Here is a 25325-nt window from a genome sequence, read left to right as displayed (position 1 = left end):
TCCTGCAGGTGGACTTTTACTTTGTAACTAAACGCGCACTGAGAAGAAAACAGGAAACAGTATTGTGGGAGATCATGAAAACACTTGACGATATGTCAACTCATTTGATAACATGAAACAAGCCCAGACACAGACCAGAGAGCTGGGAAACACCACTCTACCACAGGTTCACTTTGCTAATGGCTGACTGTGGGCTTAACTTAAAGTACACTGGGAGCCTGTCGGAGGAAAAGAGGGTGAACATGAACATAAACCAGATATCTATGTAAAACCATTGAAAACATTAGGGATACAAACATTTAATTGTAATGTAATTAAGGGTAGGGGTAATATTTGATTTTTTTCAATGTTTCAATGAGAGAGAGAGAGAGAGAGAGAGAGAGAGAGGCTGGAATGAGAGAGAGACAGAGAAAGAGAGAGAGAGAGTGAGAGGATGGAATGAGAGAGAGACAGAGAAAGAGAGAGTGAGAGGATGGAATGAGAGAGAGACAGAGAAAGAGAGAGAGAGAGTGAGAGGATGGAATGAGAGAGAGAAAGAGAGAGAGAGGATGGAATGAGAGAGAGACAGAGAAAGAGAGAGAGAGTGAGAGAGGATGAGAGAGAGAGAGGATGGAATGAGAGAGAGACAGAGAAAGAGAGAGAGAGTGAGAGAGGATGAGAGAGAGAGAGGATGGAAAGAGAGAGACAGAAAGAAAGAGAGAGAGAGTGAGAGAGAGAGAGAGGATGGAATGAGAGAGAAAGACAGAAAGAGAGAGAGTGAATGTGTAGCAGTGCTTTGAGTAGGACAAGCTCATGTCCGTGGACCATCACATGTAGCAGAGTGTCACAGGAGTGTCACATCAGCAGATGAAAAGTTATTTCAATTCAATTCAAATTAACTGTAAAAAACTTTATTTGTCCCCGGGGGTCAATTCAAGGGCACCCAGAGCAGAAGACGAACGACTGTGCAGGTATGCTAAAAGTTTCACCAAAGATGAAGAGTGAACAAAAGATGTTTTATTTGCTCGAGTTCATCTGCGTGCTCATGTCTGTGCAGAGTCCTAGATTTATTTTACATCCCATCATGTCTGATTTGATCTTTTAAATCAGTATTATTTCACTCTCATTACTCCTTATCTATCTTTTAAAGCTGAAACCCCAAAGTCCCAGAGCTGGCGCTGTGTGTGATGTGTGGTAGCCTCCCAGTCATCTCGGGGCTGTTCAGTATTCCTCTCAGACTCCTGTAATGGCCTCTGCACACTCGCAGCCGAGGTCGATGTTGCTGAGCTCACAGCTTTGTGCTCTCCCCGGCTGTAACCCTCCCAAACAGCTGGTTGTGCCCGGTTCATGCCGGGGACATCGCACTCAACGAGTCCCGGGATGATGAAAAATCTCTCATTAGCATTTTCCTTCTCGATGGAGAGGGGAGCTCAGTGTGTGGAGAGTGTGCTGACCTTGAGTGAGAGCCTGGCCTTCTTAATGAACCAATCAGCAGACGTCTGCTTGGTTTGCCAGCAGCGGGCCTGAGGTCTGAGAGCGCATATGAGGGACACACTTAACTTCAACTTCTCCAGAAATATGATACACGCCAAATTTAATAGAGAAGCTTTTATTTTAAGTGCTGAATGCGTTTTTTTTTCTGTGTGGCAGCCTCAGTGGGAAAACTGTGATGGTGAAAGAACCATTCAATACTCATGTAAGGGTGTTTTCCTCTCACTGATGACGAGGGTGGAGCTGAATCAAAGAAGGACTGTCACCGTAAAAATTAAATCCAGACATCAACAATCCTACACCAGAGCCAGTCAAAACTAACAGCACGCAGAGAACAAGAGTGTGTCGTCTGGATCCTGAACCACAGGAAGTCAAAACCCCAGGTGGAAAGGTCCAACAGATGCTGCTGTGTTTAAAATGCTCACCTGAAGAAGACCTCAGGCTGAAACCTTGTGATGAAGTTAAAACTCTGCGTAGCATCTGAAGAAGTGTGCAGGCCTATGTTCTCTTCCTTCCTCCTCCCTCTGCACCTATAGTGATGTGGATATAAATTATTTTTTCTTCCGTGTTAATCAGTCAAGCTATAATTTCTTAGTATACTGACAAGTCAGGATGAAAGTGTTTTTTGAGTTCCCTTTCAGAAAGACTTTAAAGATTTGGTCTCATTCTTCCAGGGTGATGAGAGGTGCCTATCCTATATATGTGTTGAAAAAAAACTGGAACTTTATTAGGAGAAATATTTGACTTGAATAAACATGGGTCTCGCGCTGCTCTAAGAGTCACAGACAGGCTTATTCTGCAGGAGAGCAACAATCACACCTGTTTTTACAAACAAATGATTTCATAAGACTGTCAGAGGGAGAGTTTTGGACCAGCAGCTTTTCTGACTGTTCTAAAACACAGGGCTGCACATGCTTCCAATCTAATTGTCATGTGTTTGAAGCATTGAGAAGACAACGTATATTTCTGGGCTTGACTTTAAAACAAGTTTTTCCTAGTTGTGATAACTAAGTTTATTTGTTTGGGGGGAAAGGTGATGCCTCCTTTGTGCAATCAGATCCTGATTTAAAAAACAAACCCTGCTCATGTCAGTGTGCTCCATTCGACTCTGCAGGTCAACTGTGAAAATAAATGACAGTAAAAATAAGCAGGACATGCTTAAAGAAGAGCACTCCTCATTAATCATGAATCTTGTTCAGATCCCAACAGGCTCCTTTAGCAGGACTGAAAACACTAGTTGTGATGGAGAAACAGAAAGAATGAAGCCAGGTGTGAGGCGTGTATCGTACAAGCAGCCTTTTGGGTGAAATATTGCGTCTGCTTTCTGTGACTCACCTGATAAGGCAGAGTGGAGTGGCACGTCCAGGAACAATAACAAACAGAGGATTTATTGGTTCTGGTGGCACCGGTGTTTGCACACAGCACCGTCATGCAGAAGCTGATAAGAGTCTGGACCTCGCCACACGTCCCCTCTGATGTCAGCAAATCATTTAGCTGTCAGGTTTGGTAAACAGGCGGACAACATTAAACCAGTCTGTGCTCACTGACGGGGCACGAGTGATGCATTTCAGGGATTAAAGCTGTGGCTTATCAGGGGGTTTGTGTTCAACATACGGACGACGTGTTCCCGTTGTAAGGCTTCCTGTGCCTCTATCACAGTCACACGCTCATGTGCTTCATAAAGGCCTCTTTTTAGAATCACAGTGTGTGTTTTATAGAGATGAGGGAAACGTGCCTCTGTTAGACCCTTTGCTGAAACACTGGATTTGGTTATGAAGTATGAAAACAGAGCTTAAAAACACAATGACATGATGAAGTGAAATAGAAGTGATGAATGTGCTTGAGAAAAGCTTGGGAGTGTGGTTATTATTTGGGACTTGCTGCCCCCTATTGGTCAATCACAGACCTCACGAACAACTCAGAGATGTTCGCTCTACAGCGGCTCGTGATCCCACTTTGACTCCACAAAACTCTGGGGACCCCAGACATCCAAACACAGTAAGTGAAGTGTATTTACAAAGCACCTTTCAAGAACAGACGACACAAAGTGCTTCTTTTAATAAAGATTTGAGCAGAGACATTACAAACACACACAGGTACATAAATCAAACACAGGCGGATCAAACAAAGTCAAGTCTGAACAGAATAACACAGAATAATGCTGCAATGCTCAGCAGGGCATTGAGAGTGAGTAGTGTTAAATGGGGCTCGATTAGACGGTTTCCCTACTGTTGTTGCACATTTTGAGGTCGTGCTTTTGTTTAAAGTTTGTCAGTCTCTGGGGGCCCCCATCTGGCCTGGGGTCCCAAGCAGTTTCCAGTCTTGCCTGTTGACAAGCAACACCTCTGATAATGTAGTCAGCAGCAGCATTTTAGACTTGTCAGCAGTTCACAGAAGTGTCACTAAGACACGTAAACAGAGACAATCATGAAGGATGAACAATCAGCTCAGCTCTGGACACAACAGGTCTCTGCATTGGCTTCAGTTTTTAAGACCAGAGGATGCTGCTTGGATTAGCTGTATTTCTAGGATGATAAAAGGAAGAGCAGACCAAACTGTTCACATGGTGGTCCAGACTCAGAGCCTGACCCATTTGGACCCCGAAATTAAAAAGGCAGGTTTAACAGCAGAGGAGAAGAAGGTTTTTACGCTGTGTTGAAAGTAAACATTCATCTTAGATCACAGCGAGGCTCCTTCATGAAGATTATTGAGGATAGCGGAAGAGAGATGATGTTTCTGCACAACAGACGGCAGACAGAGGGAGACGCTGCAGGTTTCTTGCTTTGACTGTCACCTAAAGTATATGATGCACAAAGACTCCCAACACAAGACATGCTCCTTTATTTTCTGCATGCATTAAAAAAACACAATGTCAGTTTCAAGCCCCACTGAGGTCTCCATCAACTGCTGGATATAAAAATTTTTTGGGGGGCTTTTTATCGTCAACATCGACCTGAAACATTTTAAACTCTCCACTTCTTCTCTTTGGGAGTGTGGAAATTAGTAAAAAAACAACAACAACAACCTCTGCTTGAGAAGTATATAATTTAGAAAGACATCATTAATGGATCAGCTGCTAACATGCCATTGTCTTTGTCCTTTGATGTATCCATGGCAACCAAGCGTTAAGAGTGCATATTATCATAACAATCACCATTAAGGTTTTCAGCACCTTGATTGAGATAATAAATGATTAATAAACCCACAGATAGGAATATGAAACAGTCATATGAACATTGATACTCCATGTACATTCGTCCTGTTTGTCTCAGAGGGGACGCACAGTGAGGGTGAGGTCGGGCCCCGGCTGCGGGATGATGTAACGCTCCTCCTTGACCAGGCGCAGCAGCAGGTCGGTGGTGTCCCGAGGCCAGCGGTAGATCCGGGTGCTCTGCAGCCAGTTTGGGACATGTTGCTGAAACACAGACACATTTTGTGTTGGTGTTCTTGGATTTTATGGAGAAAGAAGTGACTTGAAGTGTTTGGTTGGATGTGACAAAGGCAAACTCCTAAAGCACACCCTGCTTTTATTCTGTTTTACTCTGAATAGGACCATCTTTTAAAAAGTAAGAAGACTTAAAACCACGATTGATGCTTCCTTTTCTGAGGTGATAGGTCGACCTAGATGTTGAGAGATTTTATCAAAGACCTCTACGCAATCAGACTTTTATTATTTACAGTCTATGATCCTGTCTGTACAGTGCTGCCTATCTTTAAGGAGCAGTATGTAACGCTGACACCCAGTGGTTAAAACAGGTATTGCAGTCCAAATTCTAAACATCACAGAGAGCTGTCTCCCCCTCCTCTCTACAGTGGAAGCTCACACAGGTCACCATGTGGTGGACACTGTAGCTTCAGTGTTTAGCCAGCTCTGCATCACTCTGTAAACCTTTCTGTGTTCTAACCTCTCTCCATTTTTAAACATGCAGAGGTTTTTTAGCTCGGGTACAATCACTTCTATCTGAAGCAGTTCCACTGCCCGCTTCCATCGCTGCAACACCTGTTGACCTGATAACTGCTCTCATATCTGACAAACTGAGGGGCGTCCAAAACAGCCGTGTGGGGGGGGCCTTAAAACTGTCTACCTTCTCTGGTCCAAACAAATCCAGAGCATTCAGGAGCAGAATCTAAAGTTAGAAGGAGGACATACTGACTGCTGCATTGTTGAAGAGAGGACAGATGTCTGATGATACAGTAAGGTCAGTTTCTCATCTTATTCACAATCTTCCACATTGTGCCTTTAAAACACCAGAAATGTGTTTCCTCAGTTACCTTAGGTGGTTTCCATTTATAAAAGCGAGGTCAGTTAAGGCTGCTAGTGAAGTAGAAAGCTAAAAAGAACTAGCACAGACACTTTCAAGTAGATTCATTGTAAAATTTGTTATTTCAACAGGTCTAGAATAAACTTTCATAATTTGTTTAAACAACCCTTCAATGTGTATTTCTTGAACTCACCTTGGTTGCATTTGGAAACAACACAGGGACCAGTCTGAAGTTCAGGCATCCCTGACGGATGAACTCATTTTGGATCTGTTGGCTCAACAAGAGAAGAAGAAGATCAGAGCTCATTGGACTCATTCAAAGAACACAAAGTGCCTCTACTTAGTACTGACAGGTAAGAATCTCTGCAGTTCTTTAGTTGTCTGTCTTTGTGTGGTTGGCCAAACTTTGTAAACAAGAGCCTGGTTAATACGGTGACCGGAAAGGTGAAAGTGTTTGGCAAAATCTTAAAAGATGTAGGTTCAGGAAAATGTGCAGCGAATTCAGATACTATCTGCAAATTCAGGAGCAAATGCTCAAACAAAAGCAACGGCTAAAACACGCTGCAAGTGAAACAAACAAGCTGCTAAAAGTCAAGTGATCTAAAATAGATTGACGACACAAAGTAAAATATAAACAAACTTCTAATAGAAAAATGCTGCAAATCCAGCCATATCAACAGGCGTGCTCCAGGCCTAGAGGGTTAGGGTTAGCTAGCTAGCTAGTTTCAATTTGCAGTGTTTCAGAATTTTCTGCGTTTTTGTAATTCATGTAATTTGCACCTGTCGACCATCGTAGGATTACCTAACACTACTCAATTAACTCAAATAAGAAACCAGACAGCCGAATTAAAAAAGCTTACAGCAGAGAAATGGGCTCAGTTTCTTACGTTACCACATTCACACACTGATGGTAGAGGCTGCAGTGTAATGTAACCATCAGTATTAACTCATCTATTCGTACGCCTCTGACGAAGCAGCAGGAGCAACTTGGGGTGTTTTTCACCAACCCCCCCATTAATCTACGTTTGTCCTTCTCCCCCCAGTGTCAAGTGTCTGAGCTCATCGTACTTGCCTTGATAATAGCACAATAGTGTTTCTCATAACGTGATTCATTTGGTGACATCTTGTCAAACAATTCTGAACAACAACTTGGAAACTCAGAAAAGAAATTATGGGATTGAGTTGCTTGACTTGCCGTTGCATTTGTCGTCTCATGGGGGGTAAAATGTGTTTTGTTACTGCACATCAACTTTTAGCCCAAATATAACTCATAACAGAGAAACACATCTTCTTTCATAGCACCCACACTGTTTGTTGTTACAACATCAGGACTTTCTGACCTGACTTTCTGAAAAGTCAGAAGACCGACCTCCTGACTCTCCGAGGAGCGTTACTCCTCTACCATCTCCTCCTGATACGTGAACTTCTTTTTCCAAAGAAACAACGTGTGGCTTCATGGGGGCTCAATACGACTTATATAAAAGGTTAAAGGTCAAACTGAAGGAAACATTCTTCTTGAATAACTTTAAAAGTTTTCATGTTCACAGTAAATCGATAATGTGAAAGTTAACAGCTGCTTTTATATCACTGCTGTGTTTCAGCCTCACAGGCCCACAGCTGGCCTGCTGCAGCACCTGTGACACACTGACACTGTGGGACTGTGAGTGAGGGGACAGAGGGCGGACTGTGAGGGAAGTGCCCTATTTTACGATCCCAGAAGGAATCTCCTCTTCTCTTGTTCCTAAATGCGTGCAGCAGGAGGGAGGCCACACGAGGGCGATGTTTCACACAGAAGTTTCTTCAGTCGAGCGTGAAAGCCAACCTGATTGTGGATGTACTTGGTGTGTAGGCCGTGCTCGTCGTCCCTGTTCCCCTCCACATCCTCCTTGTACCTGGGGCTGATCACCACGATTATGAGCACCGATTTCTGTAAAAAAAAAAAATCCCTCCACCAGGTTTACAGAGGATTTCACATGTAAAAAAACCCCAACAGATTTATTCTCTGCTCAAACTCTCAAAGTCAGACTCACATCGTTCAGAAATCTGTCCATCCATTTGGTGATGTCCATCCTTTGAATGGGATCGTCAAAGATGTCGATCTAGTCCGAGAAAGGCCTGGCGTGAGTGCTTGTGTTATAGTCATGCAGAATGAAGATGGATGGAGACATGGAAGGACTTACTTTGGGTCTGAAGCCCTGATTGGTCAGAAATTTAACGAAGGGAAGGATTTCCTCTGCTACGTCCACAGAATATGTGATAAAAACATTTCCTGTCAATGGAAAGTCATAAACTGATCATTATCTGTACTGTTACCTTCTTTTCCTTTTTCATAACAAAACTATTTTTTACACAGGTTGCAAAATTTTAAATGAATAAGAGCAGCTGCAAAAGAGGCTGCATGGTCATCTTACTGCCCACACGTGTACTAGTATTTATCCCATCCATCCATTATCTATAAAGCTTTCCCCTTTTGGGGTCATGGGGGAGCTGATCCCAGCTGTTGCTACACCCTGAACTGTTCACCATCCAATCACAGGCTGACATAAAGAGACAGACACATTCACTTCTATGGACAAATACAGAGTCACCAAAGAATCGAGCATGTCTTTGGACTGTGGGAGGAAGCTGGAGTACACGGAGAGAACCCACACAAACATGCAAACTCCACACAGAGAAGCTCCTGTCCAACGGTGATGCAAACCAGGAACCGCCATCGAACATCATATATCTTTCTCTTTGACCTCAAACTTCAGGCAAAGATTTTTTTTTAAGTTTGGAGAAGAACTCTGAGTGGAGAAGCTCGTGCAGTGACGTCATGTAGACTTACTGCTCTCCTCAGATAGGCTGATCTTGATCTCCCTGGTGGCTGGACCTGGACCTGGACCAGGCTTAAAGGAGCGATCCACGCTGACCTCGTGCACCACGTCCCTAGGCAGGGCTGCACAGTGAGCTACAGATCCATGGGGGGAGTTTGGAGCATGTCTAAATGGTTGCATATTATTCGGGGGATTCCTATGGAGAAAATTTAAATAAAGTTCTAAGTGAATACATGTTGAAAATATCACATGATAGCAGTAATCTTTGTCATCATACCCTGGCGGTTGGTGGTGTCGAGGCTGCTGGCGTGCATCAGCTGGGTAACCTTGCCTATAATGGAAGTCATTATAATTGTGATGGGGCAGATTCGCTGGAGGGCAGCACGCACACCTCCCCTGAATTGGATTTGGGCCTGCAGAGAGACGCGGAGGAGAAAGATATAAATTCTCAGTTCAGACTGTTTCCAGCCCTGCAGTAATGAGGTCGTGCAGACGCAACGGAAACACAACGAGCAGCAGCTGAATGATACCTAACAGAGCAGGGGAGGCGACTTCTACAAAGTAATTTTTCACAGATGTTGCAGAAATCTTCATGAACTGAATCAAGTTGTACATCTGGCACATGATTTCATTGTCTGTCCCATTTTTAAATGTACCGGTAGTCACCTGAAAAGTAGTCCTGTTAGATTGATGTTTCTAAACTCCAAACTGGATATCAGTAGACTTGTGTGTGCTGCAGGTAACTGTAGCGAGTGTAGAAAATGTAATATTGGTTAAATATGTCAATTAATGTCCCCAAACTACTAATTATAGCCCACAACTAATGACACAAGCTATTACATAACTGTCTTGGGACTCTAAAAGTCTCCATTGAGACACGCACAAATGAAACTATTTTAGGGTGAGCAGCTCATTAAGACAATGTGACCCAACTACTCGCCAACAGGGAGAACTTAGTGTGGATTAAACACATGCATAAAATAAGAACAGGAATGTAGCAGTCAACAAACTGACTGGCTAACTTTCAGCACAATGGCCACATCCATTTCTTATGTTCAGTCCCTGCTTTTGATTGTATATGGAATCAACAATCTTACTTCTTTTTATTGTACTTTTTTTATTTGATTGTACTTTTTTAGTAAAAGTAAAAGTAAAATGTATTTATATAGCACTTTTCGCAGGCAGGGGCCACAAAGTGCTTCACAAACAGGGTTTAAAAACATCACAAGCAATATACAGACAGCACAAAGATCATAGCAGCCCTAAAAGAGACTAATTAAAAGCCTGGACAAATAAAAACGTCTTCAGTTGACTCTTGAAAGTGTCAACTGAATCAATTGAGCGCAAGGATGATGGAAGTTCATTCCAGAGGCTCGGAGCAACGACCTGGAACGACCGGTCACCTCTAGTGTGAAAATGAGCTCGAGGGACCTTCATCAGGTTCAGCTCACTAAGGTAAGAGAGAGCCTGACCATGTAGGGCTCTGAAGGCCAGAACCAGGGTATCTAGACCCTCTGGGCAGCGATGTGCTCAGGAGTTTTTGTTTTCTGGTTTTAGTTTGGGCTGGAGATCACTGGCAGTCCTTTTTTAAAGATGTGTTTCTTTTGTGAATCTTTTGTGCTCAGGTAGTTTTAGGGGGAGGTGAAGAGACTGATGGACTCATTACGTGGTTTGCTCGGCACTAGTTGGTTTCTTGTCTCATTTGGTTGTCTTCTGTCTCAGTGATTTGAGCCTTTTTTATTCATTTGGGTTGTAACAGCCAGTTTATCATGACATGTTAGCACAGACAGTAAATATTAATGGATGAAGCCTGAGTGACGTCAGATCTGTGACAGCAGGGGGCTCCGGAGGCTCATTGGCAGCAGCCTCCATGCTGGATATCCTGTCTCAGCCTAACATTGAGTCAATCTAGCGGCAGGCTGAGAGCTGGAGGTGAGTCGAGTTTTAAGCTTACTGTCAACACGTCAAAATAAATAAAAATCAAATAATTAACCCCCAACACAGTGTGTTCCCATTATGAATAAGAATAACTGTTCAAACCTATTTGTAAAAAATAGGTTTCTTTTGGCTGTGGTGTGTGTGTGTCCCACAGCCAGCCTCACTGCAGGATCTTACACTCTGCATTGGCTTCATTTTTCAAGACTGGAGGTTGCTGCTTGGTTAATATTTATGGTTTATGATGCTGAGGTAATTTGTTTGGGTCTCAGTGGCGGTTTAAACCCCTGACATGTGTTTTTATCTCGTAGCAATCCACTGATAGATCAATGAATGTGGTCAGATTAAACTCTCTGCTCATGTGTTTCATCTATACTCCTAATATTCACAATAAGCAGACTCTTCCTCATGATAGTGTGATACTCACCGGGCTTTCCCGCAGTAGGGTGCCGTAATGGGACGTAGTGCGGGTTGTTTGTGTCGGAGATGAGCGAGAGGGGGGGCTCCAAGCTTACTGCCTCCCCCACAGAGTGAACCTGAGGCCAGATTGAAGGCTGTGCTAAGCCTCTGCTGTGGTTGACCATGAGGTCCTGCTCTCCGAGACCACGAGGCCACATCTCAGCAGGGCGGGGCAAGTTCACCTGTCCTGAGTGTTGAGGGGGAATGAAGCGTGGCTGGTACTGGCTCTCCGGTGGTCTCCACAGCCTTACATTATGAGCTGCAGCATTGTTTCCCTCACAGACATGTTCCTGGGGCCTGTTTGGGGTCTCTGCGTCCTCACTGCACTGTTTGCAAGAAGGAGCCAAAGCTAAATCCAGACTTGACGGAGTCATGCTCTCATCCATCTCGACGGGAACGCTCATGTGAGGACAGGGTCCTGAAAATGACGGAGAAACAGGTTTGAGCTTCACTCTGAAAGTCGCTTTGATTTATACTTCGGTGAGTCTGACACCCTTTTGTTTTCCTACCTTTAAAAGAGTCCATCTTCGTCACCAGGGAGACGTCTCTGCCGTCTCTGGTGAGGTGAAAATGAAAGCATTTTATAGAACATGACAACTTAAAGAGACATAAGTACCGCTGGCAGACTTTTCACAACAAAGCTAAAATGATCTCAGAAAAAAAAACCACATGTCTTTAAAATGAAGGTATTAACTGATCTAAAGAGTATTTACTCGTCTTCCTCGCTGACTGGGTGTGTAACTCTAGAGCTGGTTTACACTGTAACATAACAACATGAACGCGGTGAACTAGATCAAAGGTCAGACCTACAGGTATGCCAGGTATTCCTTCCCAAGCAACAAATCCAATCAGACTCAGAAGTCTCCATGTTCTCTCTTGTAAATCCATGCTAAGACAAACAAAACTGTACTCACTGTACTCCCACACCTTCCTTTTTCTTGGACCTGCTTTCCCCCCCTCCTCAGCCACAGCTCAAACCTGTTCTGAGGGAAACAGGAAGTATTCCCACTTTGCAAAATAGAAGTCACGTGACCCATTTATGCAAATAAAACAGCTCATTGAAACTGCTATTGGCCAGCTTAATTCTCTGGCAGTGTGGGCGCTTATGCAGTCAGTCAGGGTTAACTGTTGAAAAGTGGCATGACACATTTCATCTCAACACTTGAATAGAGGAGCTGTGTTTCCATAGCAACGAAATAAAGGGAAATCCCTACATTCCTTGTTTTAAGCTGACAGGGGGATGTCTGTTTGAAGGAGTAGAACTTCTTTATAAATGGGCAATTTAACCCAAAAAGATAAAGCTAAAGACATTTCAGCCAGTCTTGCAGCTGCGGCTGAAGCGCTCTGCTGGAGTGATACAATAAATACGTTTTGTCTATTTGTTTGTGAAAATATGGCGAATGTGAAAACATTTCTTCCAGGATTACTATTTAAAATGATGTATGTAAAAATGACATAACATGTTTGAACTACATCAATACCATTTACTGCATCAGTCTTGGTTATTCATATTAAGTTTGACACACAGCTATGTTATTAAATGTCATGATCAGTTTTGGAAGAGAAGCAACATTTACAGTGTTAGAAAGCAGGTGTCTCCTCTAACAAAGGAAGACCATTAACCTACAATCAAACTCTGGAGAATAACCTTTTAAGGCCTTTTTAAACGTTTATTTGATCACAATCTTTTTTACATTGGTCCATACACATGAAATTCCTTTTTAACACACATTCATATTTGTGTTGTGCCTTTAAAGTAAGAATGTTCAACATTTTAAACATCCATATATATGAAATCTAGTATATCCTGTGTAAATGTGTCTCTGAGTCCTGATCCTGGCTATAACCGGTCTACAAAGAGGGAGAAGTTTGAGTCCCGCTGGCTGTGTTGTTGTCAGAGCTGTGTTTACATGGACGGGATGGCTGGTTGCTCCCCTTGTGTATAACAGCTGTTTTAAGGACTAGAGAGAAGAAGAACAAACACATTTAAAAGTCATGTAAGCATTTATAGATCATGCTCATCCTGTGTTAATGTACATGCAATGTGAAGCTTTAAGCTAACTAAAGTGTGCTAACATTAGCCTGCGAGCACAATGCAAGCCACAGCTGATTACAGCTCGAGCAAAGGAAAATGTTGTCTTCCACTTGTGCTTAACTGTTTCATGCTAACTCAAGTGAAGGGCTATTGCAGGTTTGCCACTAGAAGAGTGAGAAAGGCTCGAGAATAGCGGTGATGTGACCAAACGGCAGTTTGTTTTGGTTTAATGTTCCCCATGTTCACCATTAGTGCTTTTGTTTACTGACACATAAAACAAAGTATGGCTGGGCTTTTGGGTAAGTCTTTAACTTTTTGATTGCTCAATTATAATTTAAGTGTCAGAGCCATTCCAATTTTTATGTAATATGTCTAAAGGCATTGAAATTCATTCTTTGACAAAGTGTCTTAAAGGTCGCATATTCTCCTTTTTAAGTCTCAGAGCTCCTCAAGTCATGTGTGTGAAGTGTGTTGTTGTAAATTCCCTCTGATGCTGTATTTGATCATGTCTATAAACCCCTCTATTTCAGCCCTGCTCAGAACAGGCTGTTTCTGTGTCTGTAGCTTTAAATATGTAAATGAGCAGTGTTTGACCACGCCCCCTCTCTGAAAGGGCTCAGGTGTCTTGGTCTTTCTCCCTCCATGTCTTATTGTTTACGGTGAGAGCTCAGACTCACAGGGGAGAACCAACACCCAGCTGGGGGAGGGGCTACTGCCCTTCGTGATGTCATGAAGGTAAAATCTCCAAACGGCCTATTGGAGGACACATTTTCTGAAAAGTGGAGCAGGCAGAAGATGGAGAAGATGGACTTTTCCTGTCATAGGAGGGTTTGTAGAGTGAATGGAGATACATATTAGTGTCAGAGAAACATGGTGAAGAAGATTTTGCATAATATGTGACCTTAAGAGTAAATGGTCGGGATGCTGATAGCCTACTGGTTCTGATTTGCAATCAATGTATGAAGGCTATAGTCCTAATCGCAGCGGTTGTGGGTTCCAATCCAACCTTCGTCCTTTGCTGTATGTCATCCTCTACATCCCAACATTTCATGTCTTTCTTCAGTTGTCCTGTCTAATAAAGATAAAAGTTGCCAGTTCTACTTTAAAAAAGAGAAAATGCTCGATAAACTAGCATTATGGAACTCATGTCTGTGTTAACTCTCAACTGTATTTCAAGCCTCATATTGACTCGATTATAAAGGAAATACATTTTAGTTCAGGTTTATTATATAGTTCAATCTACTGTTTTAGCCTACACCTGCTCTTAACAGTATTGGATTACACAGAAAGAAATCTCTATGCTATTAATGGGTTGCACAAAGCCTTTGTCGATATATTTCAAGATGTCCATACACAACAAATCGCTGTTTTATGTAGGAGTATTTAAACTGGTGAACACTATAGATCGCAGTAAAACCTTTTTGAATATATGAATGATATCTGCAGGGATGTACACTCTGCCTCTTGCTCTGCCACTCTATATTTTTATCTTCCTAGCTTCATCACCATCACCATCCTTTTCCTCTTAGCCATAGCCGTTGTATAACAGTACAGAGATAGGCTAACTGACTCCTTTTAAGAAGTGAACACTTGTATGTGAACTTGTGCCGTATAGTCTTATCCCTTCTTGTAAAACCCCATTTCCACACCTCAGTCCGGTATGGATCGGTACGGATCGGTACAGTTTGGTACGGTTTGATTCGGTAAAGCCTGATCCCATTTGTGTTTCCACAACCATGCGTGCCCTATTTGGTAGGAGGCGTGTAAGCTGGATTCCGGTAGCCGCGTCAGCTACGAAATAGCGTCACAGGAGAAAAACGTGACACAAACAAAACCAACGATGGAAGACATCTAGCAGTTCATCTACTCTGTTACTGACTCTTTATTACAAAACTCAATGAGCTTTGTTCCAGAGAAGGCTGTGTGCCGCGAAGAGAAATACAGACATAAACAATCGGCTGTGTATTTAAACATGGCGGGGTTTTGTTTACCGTTGACACACGGGAAGTGATGATTCTTTTACCAATCAATGGACTGCAGTGTTTAGCTCCACCTTTTAGGGTTGGCTTGATATTCTTGGCCCCCCAACGGAAGGGTCCCAAAATGTAGGACGGTATGGGTCGGTTATTTATGAATCTTTCCCGGGATTAGTCTATGGAAACGCCACAAAATGCCCGCCATACAGAGACGAACCATGGTTCTCAAGATGGCCTCAGCCCATCCCTTAAACATACTGCAGTAAAGGGGCAATCGGGGGGTGCTGGAGACATGGGAGAGAGGCTGTTATCTCTGTTGAAAACATTGTGCTTGTGTTGTTTTAAGTGGGCACCGTATGGATCAATATCTGAAGTTATTGCTAAGGACTTCATGGAAACTGAGGACAATATTTGTCTGGATACTTTTTGGTATCTAAGATCAACCCACGTACAAAACATTTGGACCCCACATGAAGTTCTGGAAAGTCATAGCTGGCATTTTATTTGAACTTCCAAAGTCAAGAATATGTTTTTAAGCTTAAAGAGTTATTATTTTAAAAGTCTGATTTCTGTCCATTCCTTCAGATCCTTTCTACTCTGTTTGTTTGAGGTTGGTTAGCACCACTGGGCGGTTGTCACTGGACTGTATTGCCTTGTGACCTGCAACCGAGAAGACTTTCATGGTGGTGTGGGTGAGGACAGAGCCCAGCTCACGTGCCTTCCCCTTACAAGTCACCACCTGGACCATCTCTCGTCTGAAGCGCTGACTGACCATGCAGTAGAGCAAGAAGTTGGTGGTGGAGTTGAGGTTCTGCAGCATGTTGGCCAAGTCTCCAGCTACATTAATGGGGATGCTGTAGTTGTCTCTGTCAAAGTTTTCATTGTTGTACTTGGTCCTCAGGATGCAGTATGTGACAAAGCGGGGCAAGCTAAGAACCACAAACGTCACAGAGACAGTTCCCAGAAGCAGGATGGTCCTCCGCAACATGCCCCTTGTGCTCCTCCCGTGCATGACCCGACGCTCCTCCTTGGTGAAGAGGTTGCTGGCACGGCACAGATTGTACCCGATGAGGTAGTTGAAGATGATGACCAATGCTATGGGTACTCCCCCTGAGAGGAAAGTGGTTATCCATACAATGATGGTTGAGTAGGTCTGATTGCGGTAATGACACCTGGGTAACGTCACGTTCTCACCATTCACAGTGAAGTTTACAGGTGAAACAACATTGATCCAACCCAACGGCACTGAGACAAGATGTGACACCAGGACAATAGCCACACAGGTCAGTCGAGTGACTCGGACCTGGGAAAAGTGCTGCTTGGCAGCTGTGCTACGCAAGACCAAATACCGCTCAATGGTGAACACGACCACGATCCAGGAGGAGCTGTAGAGCGATCCATACTGCAGGAAGCCCAGGATGTTGCACATGGGGTGGGAATGCCAGAAGGGCTGCAGTTGCCAGAAGGTGAGGGTCAGGTCAATAAGGATTACCCACACCAGGTAGAACGTGTCAACAATGGCCAGACAGCTCAAGTAAACGATGGCAGTGCCAGACATCCCACATTTACGAAAGCAGATCATGTAGAACGTGAAAAGGTTGGCTGAAATACAGAAAGACAGACATCTTAGATGTATAGTGGCAGGCAGTAATTGTTTAATTAACAACCAATACATGTGTGAATGCACTGATCACTTTGTCCACTTGGGACAACAAGAAGCTTAAACCTGACAGAGTGTCCTACAAGCATTTTGTATTTTTGGTCTCCTGAAAAAAGTTGGCTGCTTTGTTGCGACTGGAAATGGTATCCATGGTTACGGGCATGAGTACAAAAACAAAAACTAAAAGAAGCCACTGTAAATGTAAAACTAAGAGGACCCCTCAGAGTTCAGCAATAACTACAGTGAATTGGTATGCATTGTGATTATATGAAATAAAATGTCTTCAAATAATGTTTGATTACATAGAAGTCAATGAGAAATGATGCACTAAACAGTTTAATCCTTTCCCCAAGTTTAAGGTCTTAAAAGCTAGTTTCTATTTATCTTCGACAGGTCGTGACATTCTCTCGAGGGCTGAGATGAATGCTTGTTTGCTGAGTTGTCTCTTTGACAAAAGTTTCTTAGCTGTATGACTGACAGTGCGACTTTGCTTTTTACTGTCCGTTTTTTATTCGAGATTGTTTTTTTTTCCATCCCTATGAGCACCAAATGTTGGGTGTTTGCCCTCCTACTTTGTCTGGACACAGCGAGGAGGATGTGAGTACTGACCACGATCCACAGGAGACAAAAATATGGACAATATCTAATATTTTGAGAAGATTGAGGTGATGTCGACAGCCCCTTTCTTAAAAGTGGAACGATTTTCAACTAAAAGCGCTCAGAGCGGCCGAGCAAAAAAGGGAAAAAAAAAAAAAATCTGCTTGGTGGACACAGGGCCTATGACTCAATGAGATGTGTCTAAGGTCATGGCCACCTGTGAATGAAAAGGTACGACGGTGAGAGAGAGATAGAAATAGCTGGGCTCTTGTAATATAGCCATAAGTAAGGTCCTTTACCTGCTTTTGTAAACATAACAATGAGCATGGTCCTGTTACCTGCTCATTCGTTAATGTTAACAGACAAACAGTAAGGTCCTTTACCTGCTTTTGTAAAGTGTCTCGAGATAACGCCTGTTATGAATTAACACTATATAAATAAAGATTGATTGAAAAATAAAGATTGAAATATGGTCACCTTGTGTCTAAAAGAGAGAGACTGCCAAGGTGCCAAACTTAAAGGTCAAACAAAGCAGTCTTCCAAACTATGAACTATGAACTCTATGAACTGCTTTAGGAGAGAACACAATATTCTTGATAACTATGTGGCAACATAGAGAGCTAAAAGATTGATTAGCCCCAATATAGTCATTAGTTAACCCATAAACATACAGCTGACTGTGAATTGGTACCAACTGTTCTAATAAAACCCATCCAAGCATGCACAGCTGAACACCAAACAAGGAGAGGAGATACTAACCTGGAATACCCATGATGCAAAGGAACGGGTAGTAGATCTTCTGGACGGTGACGAAAGCGATGACGCTGGCTCCCTCCATGTTTTCCCTCGCCGCTTGGCAACAGCTCACATGCTAACACCTGCGATAAAGCCATTAGAGAGGTGAGGGAGGAAAGGCTTCAGTGGGCAAACACGGGTGAGGGGACACTTTACAGACAAGAGCTTTTTTTTCTTTTTTACTACTCAGAGATGTTACGATGGAAGCGATAAAAGTTGAAACACGGATGAATGAAGGTACTTTGAATACATATATGAAGATGATGACTAAGAGTGAAGAAACATCACTGTAAAACTCTGAATGAAAGCTCGTCCCCATTTAAGGCCCAGTCCCTGTTACAAGCCTGGTGTTGCCATATGTTATGACAATAAAGGCGGGACTCCATTAGACGCCCCGAGAGAGAACAAATAAGGATGAACTATGACATTTGTCCAAGAAAGACCGAATGATGCTCGTCTGCGGGCCGTTTAGAGGCGTTGCATCACATCAACTTAATCATTTTTTACAATGCGTTTATTGATATTTTCATTTAATTACAGGTTTTAATTATTGTCTAATTTAACATTAGACAATAATCAAAACCTGCCTCGTATTAACGTCTGTCCACAGTAAAGGCAGGATCATTTCATAGACTGAAGAACATTAAAACCGGGGCAACCATTCCTCTATCCATCCTTAATCTCTGCTTCTTTTTCCCATTGGGGTTATTGGGGTTAGTGTCATTATTCAAGTCAATCACAATGCTGACAATCAGCTACACTCATATTCACACCTTCAGGCAATTTAGAGTCACCAATTTATGATCACAAGAGACGATGCAAACTCCACACAGAGAGGCTCCTGGACAACAGCACTCACCCCTGACGGACCCACAACCATTCTTTATAACTAAAATACAAAGGGATTTATAATGTATATATTTTCCCTATATATTTTCTATATATATATTTTAAAAAATCCAATAAAAATGTATTTTTTCTTTTTTCATTTTCATGTAGCTTTATTTGAATTTGCATGCACAGAGATTAGAGGCTTGGTTGAATTAGCAACAAGTGTATGATACTTTTTTATTGAAGCCCCTTAATTATAAAAAAGGAAGGCCAGAAATATTTACAATCCTTTGTCCTCCTGTTCATCAATAAGCTGAATATCCTCCACCACTTGAACTGCTCTCTGTATTAAATTGTACAAAAACATAAAAACATACCAGCTGCTGCGTTTGATGGAGCTACGGCAGCATCACGAAGCTTCTTCCACAGAGGTGCATCCCAGTCAGTAATGTGTGCACGAGAGGAGTGTTGATGATGTGAGGAGGGACGGCTGAGTGGAGGCAGCAGGTGCTCAGATAAAGCTGCAGGAAGGAGGAGGAAGTCCCACCGTCAGACGCAAACCCTCCACTGGAGCGCAGCTGCAGAGAACTCAGAAATAAATCACAAGCGATCACAACCAACAGTGGATGAAAAAAGTTTTTAGATTAAATTTCATTAGTTTTGAAATGTTCACTTAGCCAGGTTACCAAGACCTCATGGAGAGGGGCGGCTCACTCCCTTTATGACCATCGTCATCAGTGGAACAATCAAAACAAAAATAGCAAAATGGAAAAAATTCATTAGAAAAACTGTTTTAAATGTTCCTCCTCTATTTGTGCTTCATGTTTTATTTGGTCTTTTCCTTTCCTTGTGTCTCTCACTCCCTCAAAGTCCTCCCACTTTACTCGTCGTACATTCAGGGCCAGAATGCAGAATGCCAATAATACCTGGCTGTGGTTCTGTGATGGATCTTTCTGTTTGCTGAATGAAGCTCTTAAGTCAAAGTCTTCTGTCTTTGTGTGTTTTATATAATGAAGTAAAAGTTCTTTTTGAAAATAGAGGCGATCAGCCTGCAGAAGTGACGTCACAAATGCATAAAAGATTCAGTCCAGAGCATATTAATACTCACACATGAGTAACAGTTTATCATTAGTTTCAGCTCGCCTTCTGTTTGATTTATCTATGCAGGCTTCTTTCTATAAGGCACCTGGTACGAAGGAACACCAACAGAAACTCCTTTGTTCAGAGGGAACTGATAAAGGATCATGCTGTACTGAGGAGTGTTCACTTTAAAACGTGTATTTCAACATGAAGTCCTGAGTGAGTGTCATTCAGAGTTCTGCGTTGGTGAAGACGGTCACATTTGTGGAGGCGTGCCAGGCAGCTCGTTTCATCTCCTGCACACTTTCACTTCCTCAAAAAACAAAAGGTGTGTCGGCCCCAAATAGTTAACATAGCAATGTCTCATTTTAACTTTTTCTTAAAGGTGTATTTAGTGATGTGGCAGAAAACAAAGAAAACCAAAACCAAGCCTCCCCCCTCCCTCCCTGCTCCCCTGAGGCTCATGGATGTGGATTATCTCTTACTGTACTAAACCTTAGATGATCTCAACACATCGCCAAGCAAGGAAGCAGCTCTCAGGTTGGTGATATGTCATTGTTTAATGTCGGTTGTTGTATTCCAGTCAGTAAATGTTAATCCTCTCTTCTCCTCCCCTCCTTTCCTACATTTACTAAACACATTTTTAAAACATAGCTACACTCAGGTGCCACTTTACAAAGTCTACCTCGTTAAAGTCACAAAGGTCTGATACAATAGTTTAATGGTAAATTCTGTCCTAATCAGAAATAAGTAAGTGTTAAACCTAGAGGGGTTTGCTTTACATGTTGGTCCTTAATATCTCTGCTTGTGGTTGGCTGAGGCTTGTTTGACACCTGCAAGACTGAAGTGGGAACAACTTTGAATAAGAGTAAGGACATCTGTCTTATGAGATTTAGAACGATAAAATGAACCATTGTTTGTAGTTCTATGTAGACTGTGTACATTAATCATCGGACGACGTGCGTGCTTAAAGCCCTCGGCCTCTTCCTGGGAGAACAAGCAGATGACCTGATCAAGGAATATCTTGTAAGTTATTTGCATGTCAGCACGTCTTGTCAAAGGGAACGTGGTTGGATTGCTGGCATGTATTTTCTTATCAAGGCCGTATTGGACAGAATGTAATTCTCAGCAACAATACACAACATATTGGATCAAATATATCGTTTTAAGTAAGAAGGATTTGCCTGGCTTAGTTGATCATACAAGTTCAAAGGAATCATTTTGGGAAATCTAATCTTTCTTGCTCACAGTCAGATTGATACACGTCTCAGCTGGTTGTGGTTTTGTGGTGACACAAACCGCCCAGCACATAACACATGTCGGTGCAAAAATGTCATCACAGTAAGAAGTGAGGCCATTCAACATTTGTGTTTGTGTCCTGTACAACAGTTCTGATTCAGGAAAAATCTACCGTCTGATTCAGACCAGTCTTCCTCACGTTCTGTTTCCCACAATGCAAAGCTCCAGGTCAGAGAGCAAAGATCAATACAGTAATGGGGGGAAATAATCATAATCAGATCTTTGAAAAAATGTATTAACTAATCTCTTGTCAGACTATAAGTTGATGATTGACATCAGCTGGGCTGTTCTTTACTTCCTCATTCCCCCCAAAACCAGATGGTGCTCAGTGTTCAAGCAGGAAGAATGTTTTTCATCTCTCATGCTCATTAAGTTTTCTTAGTTCAATTTAGCCACTCCTTCTCGACCACTCCCTCCTCTCCCTGCTCTGGTGATCAGCTGATTTTGGACGTTTACTCTCTCAGTAACAATCCAACCAGATCCTGTCACAACCTCTCTGAGAGAGACCCGCTCCTCATCACATCCTGGATTCTTCACCAGTGTCTGGACATTGCACATTTATCTTTCACATGAGTCCGTCTTGGCACCCTCTTCTACAATTCAACATTTCCCCCCCAGACGTCTGATTTGATCCGATTAGAAGAAAATCTAGAGGTTTCCCTGTCAAGATGAAGAAAATACCAACTAACAAAATAAAACTTTAAAAATTCAATTTCAGGATCTGAAGTGGTTTTTAAGTAAAACACGTTTTAAATGGACGAGTGCATTTATGCAGATGTTTTAAACACAATCAAGCCCGCCTTCAGACATGTCTAGGCCCCTCAAAGGCCCGGTATATGGGCCCTGACAGGATATGATTTAAATCAACATTTGTTCATTTGATCTGTACTCTAACATTAGCTCACGTAGCTGGCTCCCATCAGACGACTGAATGGAGTGAAAAGGTTTTTTTTTGTCAAATTCCCAAGCCAACTCTCTCCTTTCGTGTGTCTTTGTTTTCTGGCATCTTCACTTTGTGCAGTCCTTTGAATAACTCTCCTGGTCGCAACATAACTGGTGTAGGTAACAGTTAACTTCACTGAGCTAACGTCTGTAACATTATAAGAAAAGGCTCAAATCATTTTATGAAGAGAGGGTTTAAATATTTAAATATTAAATGAAATGTGTGTTTTGTTGCTTTATGAGGTAATGGTGTGTTTCAGTGTAAAGTCTGAATTGGTCATAAAAACAGCAGGTCCTCTGTATATATCCCCCCCCCCTTACTACCTGGAATTGTACTTGTGTTTATGTTTTTATTTCTAGCTCGGTTTTTGACTTTTGACGTCTTGATTCTGCACTGCTGCTGCTGTAACGCCCGAATTTCCCCACTGGGGATCAATAAAGTAATATCCTATCCTATCCTAAAAATTGACCATGTTTTTCTACGCTGACCTCCATGGACCCTCCCCATGTGACTGGGGAAAGCTTTCCCTCCTCCATAAAGGGCGACCTTGCTCAAAATGCAGAAAAGAAGAATATGTTGTCCTATGGGGAGGGCACCCTGCTGTGCTGTACTGCTACAAAGGAGCAGAGGAAACACTGACCTGCGGAAATGAGAGGGTGATTCACTCACACTCTACATGTCCCAGCTCTATTGATCCAGAAGTCAAACAGCAGAGAACAAACAGACTGGTGCTGGAAAGATACTAGTTTGGAAAACTCTCCTCATGGGAAGTGTGTGACATCCTCTATTTCACCAGCTGAGACCGACTTTTCTTCCATTTAAAACACTGCAAGAGGAGGATAAGATGCAACCTTCACTCTTTGTTCACTCCAAATTAAGTCTCTCAGCTTCCTCGTATAAAGACAGTCAAACAACACTCTAAGAAAATCCTTTTAATTCTGAAGTTTTCGAAGGATTTCACCTAAAAGTTGAGACTTATCCTGGTAAAAATGAAGGTTATTGAGAATCTCAGCCTGTTAGGAGATCTCTCAGGGTGAAAAACTATTAAGAGTAGTGAGGAGGACTTGTAAGATGCCACCTCAGAGCGAGTTATTAGGGGGGTCTGACTTTACACAGCAGCCTCTACCATCAGTGTCTGAATGTATGCATTACTCTGTGATCAGACAATACAGTACCTTTCTGTGTTAAAGTTCTGTCTTCTCTTCAACAATCCAGCAGTCAGTATGTCCTCCTTCTAACTTTAGATTCTGCTCCTGAATGCTCTGGATTTGTTTGGACCAGAGAAGGTAGACGGTTTTAAGGCCCCCCCCACACGGCCGTTTTGGACGCCCCTCAGTTTGTCAGATATGAGAGCAGTTATCAGGTGAACAGGTGTTGCAGTGATGGAAGCGGGCAGTGGAACTGCTTCAGATAGAAGTGATTGTACCCGAGCTAAAAAGCCTCTGCATGTTTCTAATAAGCTCCAGCAGCAGAAAGCTGCTCAAACTAGGATCAATGTTGGAGATGATTTTAAAAATGGAGAGAGGTTAGAACACAGAAAGGTTTACAGAGCGATGCAGAGCTGGCTAAACACTGAAGCTACAGTGTCCACCACATGGTGACCTGTGTGAGCCTCCACTCTAGAGAGGAGGGAGACAGCTCTCTGTGATGTTTCGTATTTGGACTGCAGAAAATCTGCCAGAGCACATAAACCTATTGGAGTTGAAGAGGAAAATGAAGTTAGAAAAACACCAAATGAACATCTTAAAATAGTGCTTGCTTGTTTGTCATTGTGAATCTGTAATTTATTATAAATACCAAATGGGTTTTATTTTGTGCAGCACTTCTCTAATCTTCTGATTAGAATGATGAACAACTCCCTCATCCTTCTGTGTCTGTTTCTCACCTGCTCTGTTTCTCTGCAGGAACATCAGCTCACCTGCAGCAGACACTTCACACCTCTCTCTCTTGTTATTTCACTGCAGGAATGTTGGAAAGATGAACGTGTGAAATATCCGGAGGTGCCGGTGTAATCCATGACAGTGATAATGGAGGATTTCCTTTTAGCTGCTCCAGTTTTTTTGGGGTCGTTGTGTGTGCTCGTTCGTCCATGTGACAGAGCTGTGAATGTTTGTAACTCTCCCAAATGTGTGTCTAAGGAACTTAAACATACAAATCTAGATATATCTAACATAGTCTTTCTACTAGTTTACAATACAATACATTACATTAATGCATTTATAACTTGTCATGACACTGTAAAAAATATTTGAGGCTTGATGCAACCCTCTATTTGTCCAAATAATCCAGTGTATGGTATGAATACACCATACTATTGTATATGTATATTGCAGTAAAATAGTTATACTTTAACTATTTTACTGCTCCCATATTGAACGTTCACAACTGAAATCAAGAATATCAAGCAGGTTCGATATTCATGATTTAAGATCCGGCTGCCTCCAGCAGAATACTTGCAGCAGCCAATGACAGTGAGCAGACCAGGAAGTGCCACCAACCGCATGTGTCCGAATTTTTTGTATCTGACACACATGGCAGCGACTATAATGTGCCTATAACGTCTTTTCAGCCAAGATTTCACAAAGCTTTTCTTCTGAGGTCACGTTTGATCATGTAAGTTTCTGTGAGATCTCATGTTTTCGGAAACACCTCTGTGAAATGGTTTCTACAAATGGCAGGTGTGTGGTCTCAAGGTCTGGACAAAACATGCAGTGTGTCCATCCAGAGAAGTGCATGTTGGATAAAAGTATCTGTGGTGGCGGTCTGCATGGCGGAAATGCTGTCTCATCCTACCTTTCAGTCAACCTAACAGCAGACTGAGAGCTGGAGCTGCATGAACTGTTACATCACTCCCACTGCTGTCCAAAAAAATTCACCCCCTGGACAATGTGTGCCAGTCTATGATGATCTACGAGGTTGTTTCCTATCCTGCTGTCTGACTCATTTCCCCTCAGAATGAAGTGATCAAGTTTGAGTCTAAACGCCAACGCCAAAGACTGCATATTTATCTTTTCCTGAAATGTTTACAGGTTGCATATTCTGTAAAATCCCCTTCACCATCTTTCTCTAACACTAATATCTAACAATTATGAGAAAGTCCATCCTCTCTGTCTTCTGCCAGCTCCAGTTTACAGAAAATGTGCTCAAACAGGCCGTTTGGAGATTTT

At 42.4% G+C, this 25325-nt stretch overlaps 2 protein-coding genes across 2 annotated transcripts; both read right to left on the bottom strand.

Moving 5' to 3' along the window:
- Positions 1-4288: 4288 nt before the first annotated feature.
- traf3ip2a (TRAF3 interacting protein 2a) lies at positions 4289-12015 on the bottom strand. The gene is made up of 10 exons (XM_079360613.1): positions 11857-12015; positions 11452-11498; positions 10911-11360; positions 8826-8961; positions 8560-8744; positions 7913-8001; positions 7763-7831; positions 7555-7659; positions 5926-6000; positions 4289-4885 (listed from the first exon to the last, which is right to left on the bottom strand). Exons 2-10 carry the CDS (start codon positions 11465-11467, stop codon positions 4739-4741), a joined length of 1272 nt encoding a protein of 423 aa, XP_079216739.1. The 5' UTR covers positions 11468-11498; positions 11857-12015; the 3' UTR covers positions 4289-4738.
- A 3451-nt stretch (positions 12016-15466) lies between these two features.
- On the bottom strand, positions 15467-19430 carry LOC306839004 (putative G-protein coupled receptor 139). Its single transcript, XM_079367457.1, has 3 exons — positions 19214-19430; positions 17970-18088; positions 15467-16555 (listed from the first exon to the last, which is right to left on the bottom strand). The coding sequence occupies exons 2-3, from the start codon at positions 18046-18048 to the stop codon at positions 15546-15548; spliced, it is 1089 nt and encodes a 362-aa protein (XP_079223583.1). The 5' UTR covers positions 18049-18088; positions 19214-19430; the 3' UTR covers positions 15467-15545.
- Between the last annotated feature and the right edge of the window lie 5895 nt (positions 19431-25325).

This window comes from Symphodus melops (genome assembly GCF_947650265.1).
Source record: "Symphodus melops genome assembly, chromosome: 1".
Taxonomy (NCBI): Eukaryota; Metazoa; Chordata; class Actinopteri; order Labriformes; family Labridae; genus Symphodus; species Symphodus melops.
Note: the sequence above shows the minus strand (reverse complement) of the source record. Positions and strands in the feature narration are given on the sequence as shown.

Excerpts from the sequence above, each read along its gene's own strand:
- LOC306839004 (XM_079367457.1), bottom strand. The coding sequence starts at position 18,048 with ATGGAGGGAGCCAGCGTCATCGCTTTCGTCACCGTCCAGAAGATCTAC. Across the intron at positions 16,556-17,969 it reads TTGCATCATGGGTATTCCAG|CCAACCTTTTCACGTTCTAC; the intron begins GTTAGTATCTCC and ends TCTGTATTTCAG.
- traf3ip2a (XM_079360613.1), bottom strand. Across the intron at positions 8,745-8,825 it reads CGACACCACCAACCGCCAGG|GAATCCCCCGAATAATATGC; the intron begins GTATGATGACAA and ends TTTTCTCCATAG. Across the intron at positions 6,001-7,554 it reads CCAAGTACATCCACAATCAG|ATCCAAAATGAGTTCATCCG; the intron begins GTTGGCTTTCAC and ends TTGAGCCAACAG.